This window comes from Andrena cerasifolii, chromosome 14 (assembly GCF_050908995.1).
Source record: "Andrena cerasifolii isolate SP2316 chromosome 14, iyAndCera1_principal, whole genome shotgun sequence".
NCBI classification, from domain to species: Eukaryota; Metazoa; Arthropoda; class Insecta; order Hymenoptera; family Andrenidae; genus Andrena; species Andrena cerasifolii.
The window spans coordinates 8,412,070-8,426,864 of record NC_135131.1 but is presented as its reverse complement, the minus strand read 5'-3'; the positions used below and the strand labels follow the sequence as shown (position 1 = coordinate 8,426,864).

The 14,795-nt window shown below is 48.7% G+C and overlaps 1 protein-coding gene across 3 annotated transcripts in view; it reads right to left on the bottom strand.

Moving 5' to 3' along the window:
• Window positions 1–14,795, bottom strand: part of Con (leucine rich repeat protein connectin) — a 239,889-nt gene that overhangs the window by 94,711 nt on the left and 130,383 nt on the right. For all 3 annotated transcript variants that reach the window (XM_076827169.1, XM_076827171.1, XM_076827170.1), the window contains 2 exons: window positions 5,763–6,325; window positions 3,696–4,189 (listed from right to left, as the gene is read on the bottom strand). In XM_076827169.1, coding sequence (XP_076683284.1) covers window positions 3,696–4,189; window positions 5,763–6,307 — 1,039 coding nt within the window. In that variant the 5' untranslated portion in view covers window positions 6,308–6,325. The remainder of the gene's footprint in view (window positions 1–3,695; window positions 4,190–5,762; window positions 6,326–14,795) is intronic.

The window sequence follows — 14,795 nt, the reverse complement described above, 5'->3', positions numbered from 1 at the left end:
ATAGTGGCTTGTTATCGAACTTTTCCTCGATATCTGACCGTTTGCTGGATATTCCGCTCGAGTATCTTACGACGGATATATTCGCCACCTAATGCGATCGAGTGTTTGGCAGTGTAAGCGAAGGGACTGACAAATTGATGGGGGATAAGCGTCCGAGAATGGGCGAGAAAAGAACGCGAAGGGAGAGAAATGGTAGATGCAGGTCTGGACAATTTGACGAGTGAAAAACTTTGCTGGGTTTTCTATTTCCCTCTGAATTTTCAAGAGCTTCCGTTTCCTAAAACGTGCTAGTAAAGATATCGAATCTGATCAGTGGCTATTTCGTGAACGAGTTCAAGCTTAAAATATGTTATTACTCCTGTATTTCCATATTTAATGCTCCTCGTTTTGAGTACCCTATCAAAATTTAATTTCAGCAGACTGCAATCAGTACACTGGATCTTCAAATAAAGCTCCTCCTCGCATTCTGATTGGATATTCGAAACGATTCCTCGAATGATTCCATACGCGACAATACCAGATATAATTTCAACAAATTACATTAATTGATAATCTGTATATTGTCGAAATCGGTGTGGCTACGTACGAATGTTATTTAAACCAATTCCTCTCGATAGCGTTTTACTGAAATGATTGTCCACCATGGCCGCTGATTAAACATTAATTAAAAACATTAGCAGTATCGTCGATGTATATTATCAATAATACATCTCAATTATCATTGCTATTCGTGGCAATAATGCCGGAGCGATTAATACAAAAACACCCTGCGGAGGTCGAATGGAAATTCGACGGACAAGCCCTTTGACTTCAAACGGACACAGAGCTAGCTTCCATTGACAGCAGAATCGGAATCAATTTAACCGAAGAAACACCCGGTGGGAGACATCGAGTGCCTCCCCTCAAAGTATCACCACACCCTATCAGCATCAGCTACAATCCTCCTTACGAAAGGTCCCCCAAGAAAATCGTGTCGCCTTATCTCGCGGAATCTCCCAGCGCCAGCGTACGAGGCACCCGGCCTCCGGTCGTCGACCGGGGCGGAACGAAAAAGAAGCAAACGACCCAGAAAGAGCCCGATAGGGAGAACTCAACGGGACGTTACGTCCTGTTCGTCAGTTCCCTTATTAAACTCCCGCGTTCAGAGATGTCTAGCTGGAAAACCGTCGGGGGTCTGGACACGGTCCGGCGCGAAAAGTTGATCAACTTTTTGACGAGCTCAGCCCGTCAGATTCCATTAGCCCGTTGGTGTCGCTAAGGGAAGGCTATACACAATCGTTCGAGGGGCGCCCCGACGCCTGGCGCTTGCTACTCCTGATTGTCGGGGTCAGGAGCCCAAGTTTCGCCAACTAAAAGTTTGACGAACGACCAGCACAGCAAGGGCTAATTCGAGGCGGGCCACAGTTGGCCCAGCGCTCGCCCAAAAGACGGCCGTGTAAGAGTAATAGTTGCCAGTTGGACTACTGAGAATGAACGTGTTCTTGCGACTAGTATCGCAGAACGAAACGGGTGGTCCAGGAGCTTAGAAATATTCAGAGGTTACAGATTAATTTCTCATATTAGGAACACTATTATGGTGTTTCTTTTATTATGAAGAAACTGAATCTTCGTTATGTACTTTTGAGTAGGTTGCTAAAGAACACATACTCTACTTTTAAACCGTGCATCGAATTTTAGTAAAAGTGTTCTTAGTCAAGAGTTATGATGTTCTTAAGAAATGGGTCTCATATTCGGCTACTTTACCCTAATATCGTACTCTTAACCCTAAATATCAAGGACCATAGCGTTTACAAAAATTATCATCATTATTAAGCGTCTTTATTGCACGAAGAAATATAATAGAAACGAAAGAAGAACAGGACAATCGCAGAGGCGAGCCTCAGTGTAAAGACTTTTTCCAACTTAACTAAGGTCTACCACTAAAGTCCCCCGTGTTCATCAGTAACCGTTAATACAGACGCACTCGAGTTCGTGCAATCCCGCAGCAGTAGGTACGTTCTCAATATAACCTATATAACAACGGGCAGAGGAGTTGGGAAGCGAGGCTTTTTTGTCGGTCTATGGTAATTCCAGGATGGATGGAAGGCTGGGAGAGACAAGGCAGCGTTCCTGTATCGGAAACACCGGGCTGGATGGAAATATCGTGCCCGGGATTATTTACATTTCAAACTAAGGAACCGAGATACGCTCGGCTCCCACAGAGCAAGATCGTTTTTTAAGGCCTCGGGTATGCGCGACGGAAGATATTTCATAGCTGCTCGATCGCAGCTCCGAGGTAATCATGCCGCGAGTATTTTCGTGGTCACTTTACTCGAGCACTCGAGGATGCCGCGAATGGATCACTTTATCGAAAACCACTTGCAAGCAGACCGTTTCTGCAATCGAAGAGGGCTGCCGGCGATAACTCGCAACGTTCAGAACGCGACGAACTTCCCGACGAGTTTAATGACGTCCCAAAACTCGCTTCTTCCCCCCGGAGAAATCCGCTCTGCAACATTATCAGCGAGGCTGAATTTTGCGCGGCTGTAACTCCGCAGGAATGCACTTGTTGATCTATATTTGTAAATATTCCCGTCAATGAAACTAGCAGGATTCCCTGTCAGGCCTCGGCCCAGATATTTCAGAAGCATTCCTCTGTAAATAGGTTTAAGAGCAAGGGGCGCAGATAATCGGAGCGAGGGGGAGGAAGCAACCCCTGCACGAGTATCGCTGGGCTGTTCCGCCGCCCTTAAACGACCGCGAAATTGGCACGCATCGCAGCTTAACGAGCGAAATTAAAGATTCCGCGGCACGATAACAACGTCTGATCCCTCACTTGAGAGCAATTACCGGCCGCGGTGAGTTCACCGTCGAGATTTAAGATATTCACGGGGATACACTTTAATGACGGCCATTACGGGGCTGTTAGAAAATTATCTATTAAGCGACAGTTAAAAAGAAAGTTCATTATAACCCCGATGAATCTTAATCTCGGGCAGGTCACTTTATAGGTATATCAGCCACTAAACCGTGCAATCGCGGTTCGCGTAAAATCCTTATGTGTGCCTCGCCGAAAGGTTTCCAAGGACTTGATTGAATTTCAGTCTCGTAAAATTGAAAGGTAGGGGAGGTCGGGGCTAGTTGATACGTTATTCTGTTTTCAATTTTTTTCATTTTTATTTTAATTAATTACCTAATAACAAATTTGCCAAATTATACTTTGGTCCTTCCTCTTTAATATGTAATAAGCGAAAACTTGAGAAAATCCATAGAAATTGAATGAAAAAATGTTATTTCGACGATCAATTTGAATGTATCAAAATTATTAACTGTTTCTCTATATAAACGAAAACAGTTAAAAACCGATTGTTAACGTCAAGATACACAGACGTACCTACGCTGGATCGTAGTAAAGAATTGAACCACAAACTTCACATATCTCGCACAAATGGTGCTACATATATACGGTGTCGAGATAACTCGTCTGTATCAACCTGCCCCTATATCATTAGCCCCGGTCTCCCCTACCTAATACTACAAGCTCTGTAGAGATACGACTCGAATAGTTCTAATTCATAGGCTCTGCCAGTCTTACCGCAATATACCTACATCTGTACATATGCTATTTGAATTGATTACCATCGAACAGTCAACTAGAAGAAGCCTCGAGTACTCTCCTACTTCTGAATAAAGAATCATGCATCAGCTGGACTCACCGTTCAGGAAGAAGTGGCTGGTGCTGTTGTACAAGTTGGTGACGATGGGCTTGATGTTATCAAAGGTCATGGTCTTCAGCTGGTTGTCCCTGAGGTCCAAGAAGTACACGCCCGGCGCACCGGCCAGGAAGTCTGGCTCCAGGTTGATTAGCTTGTTCTCGCTGAGCCGCAGCTTCCTCAGGTTCCTCATGCCGTTCAGCGCCTTCTCCGAGATGTACCTGATCTCGTTCTGGTCGAGCTCCAGCTCTCTGAGCGACGGCATCTCGATGAACGTCTTGTCCCCGATCATGGCGATCAAGTTATTGCGGAGGTCCAGCCTGACCAGGTTCCTCAGACCGTGGAAACTGTCGCCGGTGATCACCTTGATCTGATTATCGAACACCTCAAGCTCCTCCAAGGATGTCAGGTGCTTGAACGCCTTGTCGTGCAGGGTGCTGATGTTGTTACGGTTCAGCAGCAGGATCTTCATCGACGGCAGGTTGACGAAAGTGTCCCTGCGAATCGAGTGCAGGCAAATTGAGCGGAGGAGGTTACGATAGTGGCAGATGAGAGACACTGGGGGCACAGAGGCTTCATCGAAGACATTCGAGGGCCAGGGGGTGGAGGGCGAGCTTTATGACCGTGTTAATGGCGCCGGGGAAGTTCGACGTACTTGTACGGCAAATTGAATCGGCGCCGTTGTCGCTTCTGTGTTCGGATTTTGGCGTGCAAGTGGCCCCGCGAGCCGCTTTTGCCAAAGCAATGATACCTAGTTGGACTATTATGCACCCCGGTATGCCTCAACTCCCCAATTTCCAAGATGAAACGGCTGACTCCGCGCGATGTATTTCTGGCCCTAACGAAAGATATAATCTTGGAAGCCTCGCTAATCAGCCAGGATTCATTGAAGGAGGAATAATCTTCCGTTGACGATTAAAGGGTTCCTTCACTTAGAAGGTAAATTATCCGTGGGCGCCAGCTGATACACAAGCACTCGTTATGTTCTCATGATCAGACTTCTCGATTATATTTCCCGAGTTTGGATATAGATATCCGTAGCCGACTGTGCTCCAACCTTCAGCCACTAAATGCTCGATCAATTATTAATACAGCAGCCGAGCGCCCGTTTATCCGGATTCCAGTGCCACTAGTTCCGACATTTAGCCGTCGAGGCGTCTATTCGATCGCGAAGGAAGCCCGCTGATTCGCCGAAACGGCTTCGCGCCGCAAATTCCCCGAGCCATCGCGAACGCGAGAAATTCCTCGGTAATTTATCTCACCAGTATTCCTCGTAAAACGCCCGCTATGCGCCCCGAAGACGTTTTCAATTTGCTTGTGCCGTGGCTGCCGTCGCAATGAGACATAATTGAACGAATCATTCGGAATTATGAAGGGTGGCGACTGGAAGCGCGCGTCCCTATCGCTGGGACACTATCAGACGCGAAACTCATGGGCATACCAGAAGTCAGAGGAATCGGAGTCGTTTCACTATCGATTATTTCTGACTGAGCTACAATTTCAACTTCATTCTGATTGTTACTCAAACTCGATTTGTAAATAAAGGATGACTGTAATGAATGGGGAAAATTAGAGAATTTCAGAATGATTGTCTTCAATAATTTTAGGGTGAAAGATCCTTTGAAACTGAGAGGAAAGCGGAGCAAATTCCTTCCACATTTTTACTCACTTCCGTTTAACGCGTATAGAAGAAACATCCATGACAGAATCGTCGAAGCAGTATCGAATTTCCTGCTCGGGCCAATAATTAGCAGCACAAAGTGCCCTAAAATCAAGGGTGCATCGCTATAATTAATCAGCAGCCATAAAAGTGTAGCTGTCGATTCCCAATTTTTAATTGGTCGGCAGTGTTTGCCCATTCATAGTAATTAACTGAAACCAAATATAACCCGGGACACTCGTCAAAACCCTTGGGTGCTTTGAGGCAGTGTTTGACTTCCGCCTAACGGTCCACGCGCAATTACACAAGCTCGTTTGATCTGTAATACGTGTTACAGGAGCGGCGTATGAAACGCGGTGTAAACGTTTACCGAGTTGCCCTTGCCCGGAGATAAAATCACTCCCGCCTACCTGTTAATTTCGGTGATTCGATTCTCGTCCAGATTGATGACGGACAGGTTCTTCATGTTCTCGAACGCGTGCATCCTCAGCAGGCTGATGAAGTTTCTGCTGAGATTGATCTCGGAGATGGTCGACAGGTTAGCGAACGCGTACTCGGCCAGCTCGCCGATTTTCGCGTACTGCAACGTCACCTTCTGCAGATGCTTCAGCTGCCTGAGCACCTGCGTGGGTATGTACTGCAAGCTATCCACGGCCTTCACTTTCAACGTCAGCTTCTCCAGGTAGAGCTGCGAGCTGAAGTAGTTCCACGTGGGATCGTTCAGATTGAACGGGCTCAGGACGAGGCAATTGGCGTCTGTCGCGTTCCTGCTGTTGTCGCAGTAGCAATAGATAGGCGCCTGTTGGCCCTCGATGTCGCAGATGTTCATCTCCTTCGTCTCTTTCGCGACCTTCTTCTTGCCGCGAGAACGCGTCGAAGCTGACAGGCTCGAGGAGAGCAGCGTGCCGAAGAGAAGGCATTGAAGGAGGACGGAGATCCACGGTGATTGCCTCATGCTGGCTCCGCGCTGGGTCTGCAACAAGAGGGTTAACGTTCCGTTAAAGATCGCGTAGGAAAGACCCCGGAGAACAAAGCGATATCGTAACTGATAGATCCGCGAAGCCACCGACCAATCAGCACTGCTTTCACGATCCAGTATTTTCTGTTGCAGGTCGCAGGCCTCAAGAAGAATACTCCCAGGCCACAAGTGTCCGGGCCTGAGCATCGGAGCAAGGGTTATCGGGCGTAACGGGCGCGGGGACGTGCTACTTTGCGATCCCCATCGAATCCCCCTGTCGTCTCCAGAGGAACTGAGTGGATCAGGCTATGCTTCATCGGCCCAGAAAAATCTTGCCGCGAGCAGGAAAAAGGAAAGACAGGGGGAGAATAAAAAAGAGGAGTCGAGGTAGCGGGACGTAAAGGCCGTGAAAAAGGTAAACGAAAGGCGCGGGGGACGAAGGTAGAGGCGACGCTCACGGACACGTAGCCAGGTGTTGGGGAGGCGCAGTCGGTCTTTCCTGCACCCCTCTCCACCCCCGACCCCTCCTCCAGCCTCGCGGAACGAAGACGAGCCGAAAAGGGACACCTCGCGAAGTCCCTTTGAAAAATTATCCCCTCAAGTGGAAGCTCGCATAATGCCGGGCGAGAGACGGCCGCGCGCGGTCTGTCGTTTGCCTTTATTTTTCAACTGGCGCCCACCACCGACGCCTGGCGTCGGCTCGTCGCGCAACCGTCTGTCCCGCGTGGCTGCGTGTCCTCCCTCACGGTCATCCTGCCTTTACGATCGCCGTAGATGTGCACGCGAGCTTTCGCAGCCGCTCCTTTCTTTTCCGCGACCGCGAGACCGCTGGGGGGAGCACCCGGGGACTCCGCGCGGGGATGCCCAGAATTTATGGGAAGGGAAACGCGGTCTCTGTGGACGCGTTCCTCTTCCGAAGATGGTGGAGCTTGAGGAGAAATGCAAGCAGCGGGCTTGGAAATAAATCGAGTAGCTCGAGTGATTGTATTACTGAGAATCGAATTTAAATAACGAGCACCCTGAATCCCAAGTATCTGGAGCGCCTTGTGCAATCAACGTGTCACTCGAATCTCCTGCGATACTTATTAGCCGCAAGGTGTATCGGGAGAATTGGTCGGCAGCACGGTAAGCTTATCGATACGCGTTTCTGGTTCCACCCGACGCGGAAGGGAACGCGCGAGTTTTCCTCGCTTTCTGCTGTATTTTTTATAATTGAAAATTTGCGCCGAATAGCCGCGGCTCGCCAGCTCCGCGAAACAGACCGCGAGCGTGAAAATAAAAATACCCACGCGTCGTCATACGTTACAGAAGATTAAAGAAGGCCCATTAAACAGAATCGTCAGCGAGCCAAGCTGTTTTTTCCCCGAGCGCGATATTTCCCAACGAATTTCCATGCGCTGACACCGCGGCGAGAAGGGGAGCGTGAAACATTAACGCGCGAAGCTTCGATCGCGTTTTTTCCGCGCGCCCATCGCGATTACCATATCCTCGGGACATAGCTAAACCTATCGGATACCTTCAAATTTTTAACACGATTTTATTCGACAGTGTATCTACTTGGAAGCACGGGAAGGGGAAAGAGGGATTCGCTGGAAATCGTTGGCTCGTGAAATGGACCGGCGACTTTAATTTTTTATCGAGCAATCTACAGCGATTATCGACCACGCAGCGTAAAAAACTGATCCAACCGAAGCCGCCGCTTCCACCCTTTCAATTAGCGTGCGATACGCATCTGGCTGCGGAGTTTCGTCGATTTCCTGTTGACACGTGACGCAAGTCGAGGTTGATGGAGCAAAGTGACGCTGACAAAAGCAGCGAAAAAATACTGGTAAATCGATGGTAGACACGGGACGCCAGGAGAATACCTGATGCTGTTCAATTTGGAATTCAGCGGATCGGAAAGTGAAAGGTATCGAGCTTAAGTGTCGGATTTTGAAATTCTACGGGGATAGAGCTGAACCTGTAGAACTTTACACGTTTCAAAGACCTCGGGAACAAACTCTTCAAAGTGGACAGTACTATTCCCATTCTTTTCTGAAGAAATATGATTGTTGAGTCTAGAAGTGTCCAAGTATCTCCCAATTGTGGCAACGTTGTCCGCGATGCACAGTTGCGAATAATAGATGCCTGAAAAGGATCTCCGAAGCTTTCAAAACCCAGGGTTAGGGTACGGAACTTCCAGGTGTAAGCCTTGTTCCTTTCAAAGAGCAATCTGACTCTCGGTCGGAACCCTAGCGCGTTCAGTAGAAGCCTAGTCCCACTACTACATTTGTCACCCGTTTCGAATATCCATATTCATGCCAATATCCGGACCCTTGACCGTCAACCTCAGCTCGTGCTCAATTACCTGGACGACTAAAAGATGGAAGGAGGACGGAACAAAGCAGACCCACGTTTCTGTCATCATTACCAAACTTATACCTGGATAGCTCCTCCAGTATTAACACCCAAATAACTGCAAACGAACACTCGTCCTGCAAAGACTCCGTTAAGGCTGGGACAGGTTGCCTCGCCAGCACATTGGCAAGAAGCGAAACCAACGATTTATCGCCAACATTTGCGGGAACCGAGGGAAGAGATAGAAGGAGACAAGCTCCAAGTCGAGCTCAGACGTAGGCGTGGCAGCCACGAGGCTCCTGGAAACTGTTAGCGAGCTCGCAACGAGGAAATTCCTCTTCCGATTGCTACCGTTTAGCCAGATACCGATGGAAATCACCGCCCCTAAGGAGAACCAAGTGCTTCGGGGATATTTTCGGTGCACGGATCGCGTCGATCTGAGAGCTAGTGCTTCTTTAATGTCGGGGCTCCGAGGATGCACGGAGCCGGGCTTCCAAGAGTCGCCCTTCGAAGAGGGATGCATGGTGAAACGGGCGGATGAATTTGTTATGCCGGTCTATTCTATAGCTAATCCTTCTATCCATCTATTTCTACCTCGTTCTCAATGCAGGTGCTCGGATGTGTATAATTGAATTTCGAGAGAAGCTTGACAAGCACCGGCCAGACGCAAATTCAATACCGCGAGCAGCCAGCGTGTTGAAACGTTCGGCAGGGCTAACAAAGCCAAACAAACATTCTACGCGCAACATTCTGCCGCGAAAAGGACTTCATTTTCTAGCCCGACTCGGCCGAATTCCTCGATAATACACGTCACATCGAACTAATGCAATATATTAATTTCCTCCGCCCTCCCTCAGCTGTTCGACGGTTCGATCTCCCTTTTGCAAAATGCCACGATTCCACGGAAACCACTAGAATCCTGCCCGCTCGTAATATTCGCCCTGTAACTATTATCGGAATATTCGGACATAAAATTCCACGGCTGTTCTGCGGCAGCCAAAAATTCCGCTCTCAAAGACCGACTGCCGCCGGCCCCGAAGCGCCTCAAATCGGTTTAGCCCGGATAGGAGCGATCGGCTGGCAAACCAACCGTACTTTCAAAGCTCTTGTGCTACGTAAATTTCGGCCACCCAGCGAAGATGTACAGTGCTGGGCCGAGAGGTGACCGAAGTTTTGGAAAAGCACGTCTTCCATTCGCGGTTCAATCTTTTCAGAAAAGGGGATCTCTGGTGAATTCGTCTGAACGTAATCCAGGTTGAAGAAAATGTTGCTGGGTGTCCAGAAATCTGAATACTGCGCTGACAAATATTATCAACAGTTACTGCAGATTTCGCGGGAGCCTCAGAAATTCATTCGTGTTTTTTGAATGTCGAGTCTAGAAGCAACGATCGCTGAATCAGTGTCGCGTAAAGTAGCTTTCGCGCCAGCGACACGCATCCTTGAAAGAGTGTCGTGGAATCGCAGGAAATTCAGTGGCCAGACGAAGGAAACGGGCTAGCAGGAGGCAAAGTGTTTCTTAAACGTTCGATACCGAGGGTATTCGACGATTCCTCGCGCGAGACCCGGGGTCGGCGGAGCAGCGAATCCTCTTTTGTGTTTCAATTTGCACTGCAGATCCGCGCGGGTGTTTTATCGCCTAGTGTTGTGACGGCGAATGGATTTTCGTGGACACCGACGGGAGCTTCGATCCTCTCGCGTATCTAAACCGTTCGATCGGATGAAACTTTGCGCAAGGAGCGTCGAACGTTTCCCCAAAAATTTCGCTCGCAACGCATGGAGCATTGACGCGAAATTAGTTCATGAACTGGCAGTCATCAAGGTGCAGCGGTCCGTTTAATATACATTTAAAGCTATCCACTTACTTTTCTGTCCAGCGATATTTGATTCACGGTGCAAAAGGGTGGCGTTATCGACAGACGAAATTCCGATTCGAAATTGAAATTAAAACGCGCCAGCGTACACCTGCAGAATTTCAAAGGGTACGGAGCACGGCCAATAATGTTCGTTACACACTAAATGCTTCAAGATATTCCATCGATAAATCGATATTATTCACGGGACAAAACGGCCCCGGCGTTATGAATATGCACACAGGGCGGGAAGGGCGAAGGGTAGTCGAAGGGGTTGAGAAGCAGAACCTCGCCCGTCGCGGAAGCGTCACGAATACAAGGGCCGAAGAGGAGGGAAGGGAAACCAAAAATTGTACCATAGAATTACAAAGTCAGAACATCTCGGAGACCCCTAGCAAACAAGCCTTAACCCATCCCACTGAATAAGCAATCCTAATCACCCGAAGCAGTAATCTAACAAACTAAGAGGCTGGAATCGGCCGTGCAGTCCCACCCTGCACTCGATTAATTCATCAATGAGGCATCCTCGCCCCGTGTTCCCAGGGTTCGTTCAAGACTTAAAGGGTTCCCCTGTTGTCAGGACAGGTCTTCCTACCCTTCCAGTCCTCCTAAATCTCTCAATCCGTCGAACCGGGCGTCCCGAGAGCTGCTTGAAAGGAGGCCTCCTGCAGCACCGTGCCGGCCGGAGTTTTAAGTGAAATTCCTCGAGAATAATCCGAATGCGTTCGTCCTTTCACGGCTACGAGCCCGGGTGTCGCGCTGCGTGCCGATTTCCACGACGCGTGCAAGCCCAACAGAGGGATTCCCGTGAATGCAACGGGGCAACTTGGTACCTCGGAACGACGAAGTGACGTCTGCGGAATGTTAAAGCGAGGGTAGTCCCGGCTCTAGTTACAGGGCGTACTGGCAAACCTTCCTCTGTGTTCTTTAATATTTTTCACCCGGGGGGGCTTCCTGTTCGTCGCCGTCGCCTTGATACCTCTTTATCTACGCCCGTTTCCGCTCAGACGGCTCCTGGCTAACGCTCGTACCCTCGCGACGCTCCTGTTCCACCCCCTCTGGCGCGTCAGGCCGATCGCATAACTTTAGCAATGGGTCAATAGTCGAGTGACTTCGTTACCTATCTTTTCTAGTATTTAGCACGATCTTCCGGTATTTCGTGGACAATTTAGTGTTCTCGATAACGCGCGTGTACATCGAAGCAAGAGATGCCTCCGGTAGCTGTTGCCAAAGAAGAAGAATGGCACTCTGATTCCACAAGGTAATACTTTATCGGTCGAAAGTTTGTAATGCAAGAGGAAAGCCTTTCGCTGCACATAGACAGAAGCTACCCTCTATAAAGTACACAAAGTCGCAAGGAGCTTGAAGAAACCGAGAGGGCATTCAGGCCAGCGATCCCTAAAGCGTTCTTCGACTGCGAGCCCGGCCCTCGAATCGATTGCACGGGATCAAATGAATCTCCCGTGGAAGTGCAATCACACTCGTTCCGCGTAAGGCAAGCCGTCAACGTCCCTTTAAGAGATCGATGCACCTCGGACGGGCAGGCATTCGCCGCTCGGGAGAAGAAGCAGCCCCTCCAGCGGGCAGATGTATGCAAGGCCCCTGGGTGGAATAGGGAATCGCCAAATCAGCTCCGAGGCAGACGGAGAGAATCATAGGCATTCGACCTGGCGATGGTCGCAGACGACCCCCAATAAGTCTCCTTAATTAGAGTCTTATCGGAACGTGAGCCAGACGCGCGAGCTACCGGGTGTCCCGGAAGTGGCCTCTCCTACCTCGCGATGGGCCGCGTGCGAGCCGTAATCCAACTGCTTAAGTTATTACCGCTGGCAGCTTTAAACCGTCGTGATAAAACGAATTGCCTCCAGCTCCGGCCACCCCCTTCCACCACCCCTTCCCTTTAGTCGGCCACGTCCGCGCGGGAAGCGGTGTGTTTCCCTTTTTTTCACACTTTTTTCCTTCCCGATGATCGTTAGCCGCGCGCGACGGCTATTAAAACGCGAGCGTCGCTGGTATCGGGCAACATTCAGTCCGCCCCACTGGCGCGTATTTTTTATTATTACGCCCATTACGGCACCTAGCGCGGCACGAATGAGGAGGATACTTGACTGAGGGCTGAAGGGAACGTCGGGCTCCTCTGTTGCTCGGGGAAGATTGATCGAGAGGGGCGCAGAGGGCCTGGTTTATGGTGTGCAGGTGCGGGGCGGGTTTGGGGTGTTGGTGGTAGGAATTTGCAGAGTGCTGAATGGAAGGTGGTTTTCAAGCTTTCAAATATGGAGGCTTCGTTGTTGCGGGGTAGGTCTGTGGGGAAGGGTGGCTGTGTCTTCGCGGTTGCATCCGGGTTGCGTATTTGAAGGGTAAAGGGATGAACAGGGAATGTCACGAAACAACGTTGTCGGGAAAAGTAAGTTTTAATACTTTAGTCCATCAGTAAAGAAACAGGCTTTAGTGAATTTATTTTTTTTTTATGTAATTTGCGTCTTAAATAAAATCTTGGTTTACCTTCGCGATGGATAAGGGTAATTTACTTTTGGTAGCTTACCTTATGCTTAGGTAAAGAGTGAGGGTATTCCGTATTTTGTTCCAGTGCAGTGTGGACATTTACTTTTTTTAACCAATCTACCAAATCTTTAAGGTTATCGTACGGGGGTATTTGAACTTTGCAACCCCTTGTGATTCGACGGCTCTGTAGTCCCAGTTGCCACCAACAAAATATGCTATAAATCGCAAAGTCCCCGGTTTTTTCCTTAGCTTTTACTTCTGGTTGGATTATTAATATTTCAGAATCAAGTGCTATTTATTTCTAGTAACGACCAACCACGAGCACCCAGAAAATTTCTACTCTTTTTCACAGCTGCCACGGCTAAGAGCATTAAGTACGTTTGCCCCGGCGCCTTAATACCATCGAGATTTCACGCGATCAGAACTGAACAACGGCTTAGATTCGATTGTCCCGGATAGATATCGCCGTGGAGTCGGTAACCAACGATAACAGAGTTTCCAGGAGGTGTCGTACGAGAGGATTTACCGTTCGCAAGTAGAGCTATCATTGGCACACCTTTCGATCGTGCCTGATGATACTGGATGATACAGAATCGAATGGCGCGCCGAAGATAATCTGAGTTAGGATTGCTCTCCCAAACAGGATTAATCTAAAAGTTGCCCAAATTTTGCAACAACTCAGCGAGTCCTAGGCAAGCAGCTAAAGCGCATTCCCCGCTGCTCCACAAACATACATACGTAACTCGTGCATTCCATCTTCGTGCAGAATTCCGTAGCATCATCAAAGCTCGCGCGTTCTATCTTCAGCAGCCATAAACGCGTTTGAAGCCGTCAATACAACGTAATCGTGTCTCCGCGGCGAAATTTGCATGCCAGACACGCGCGAAATTTCCGCTTCCCGCGTTAATCCACCGTGGCTGGCTCGGCCGCAACGTTGTTCTACAAAATTCCACGGAATCCAGCAGCTCGCGAACGTATACTTTCCCATTATTACTTTAATTGCGGCGTCGTTCGCCGCACGAATGCGCCGCGTGTATTTTTATAGCAAACCGATAATCAAGCCGGACTTTTCCCGGCGTCGAAGGGTGGCTAAAAGACGTGCAAGTCGACGGGAGGGGGGGGGGGGTGCGTGGTAGAACAGAGAAGGCAGCGTGAAATACGCTAACCCTTTAACCATCAGCCGCGCGAAATTTTCCAGGGAAACCGAGTCGATCGTTCTCTGGGACACACCGGGGAGAATTTCCACGTATCGCGGACGATATTTTCGGCGCTTTTATTCACCGATCCCCTGTGCAGCAGCGGCGAGAAAAAAAATGTTCCTCCGTTGGAAAAATATTTCCTCGTCCGCGGTGCGTGTTTTTGAAAAAAAAACCACCGGTGAAAAGTGAAAGCGATAAATTTGCAGAGCGACGCATTGCTAGTCAAACTTTTGCCCGTCATCCTTTCGGACCCTCTGTTGTGCTTCGTTTCGGGTATTCGATAATACTGGTTAACAAAGAAATCGGATTTTCAACGCGCTTTTCCGGTGCCGGGGTTTCACAAGCTAAACTGCGGGGTCTCCCAACTTTGATGGCCTGAAAAGAAACGCGATATTTGGGATTTCTTTTTAGAGAAACCCTCAAATTATATTAATTGTAAACTTTATGCCTATATTTGAATATATTTAGGATTCATATAAAAAAAAAATAATTAAAAAAATAACAATACATAAAACTTCAAAAGCGTCGTTCTCAAAACGATGTTTTCCGAATTTGATAGCACGATATCCCAAAAACCAATCACCCGATTTACTTCAA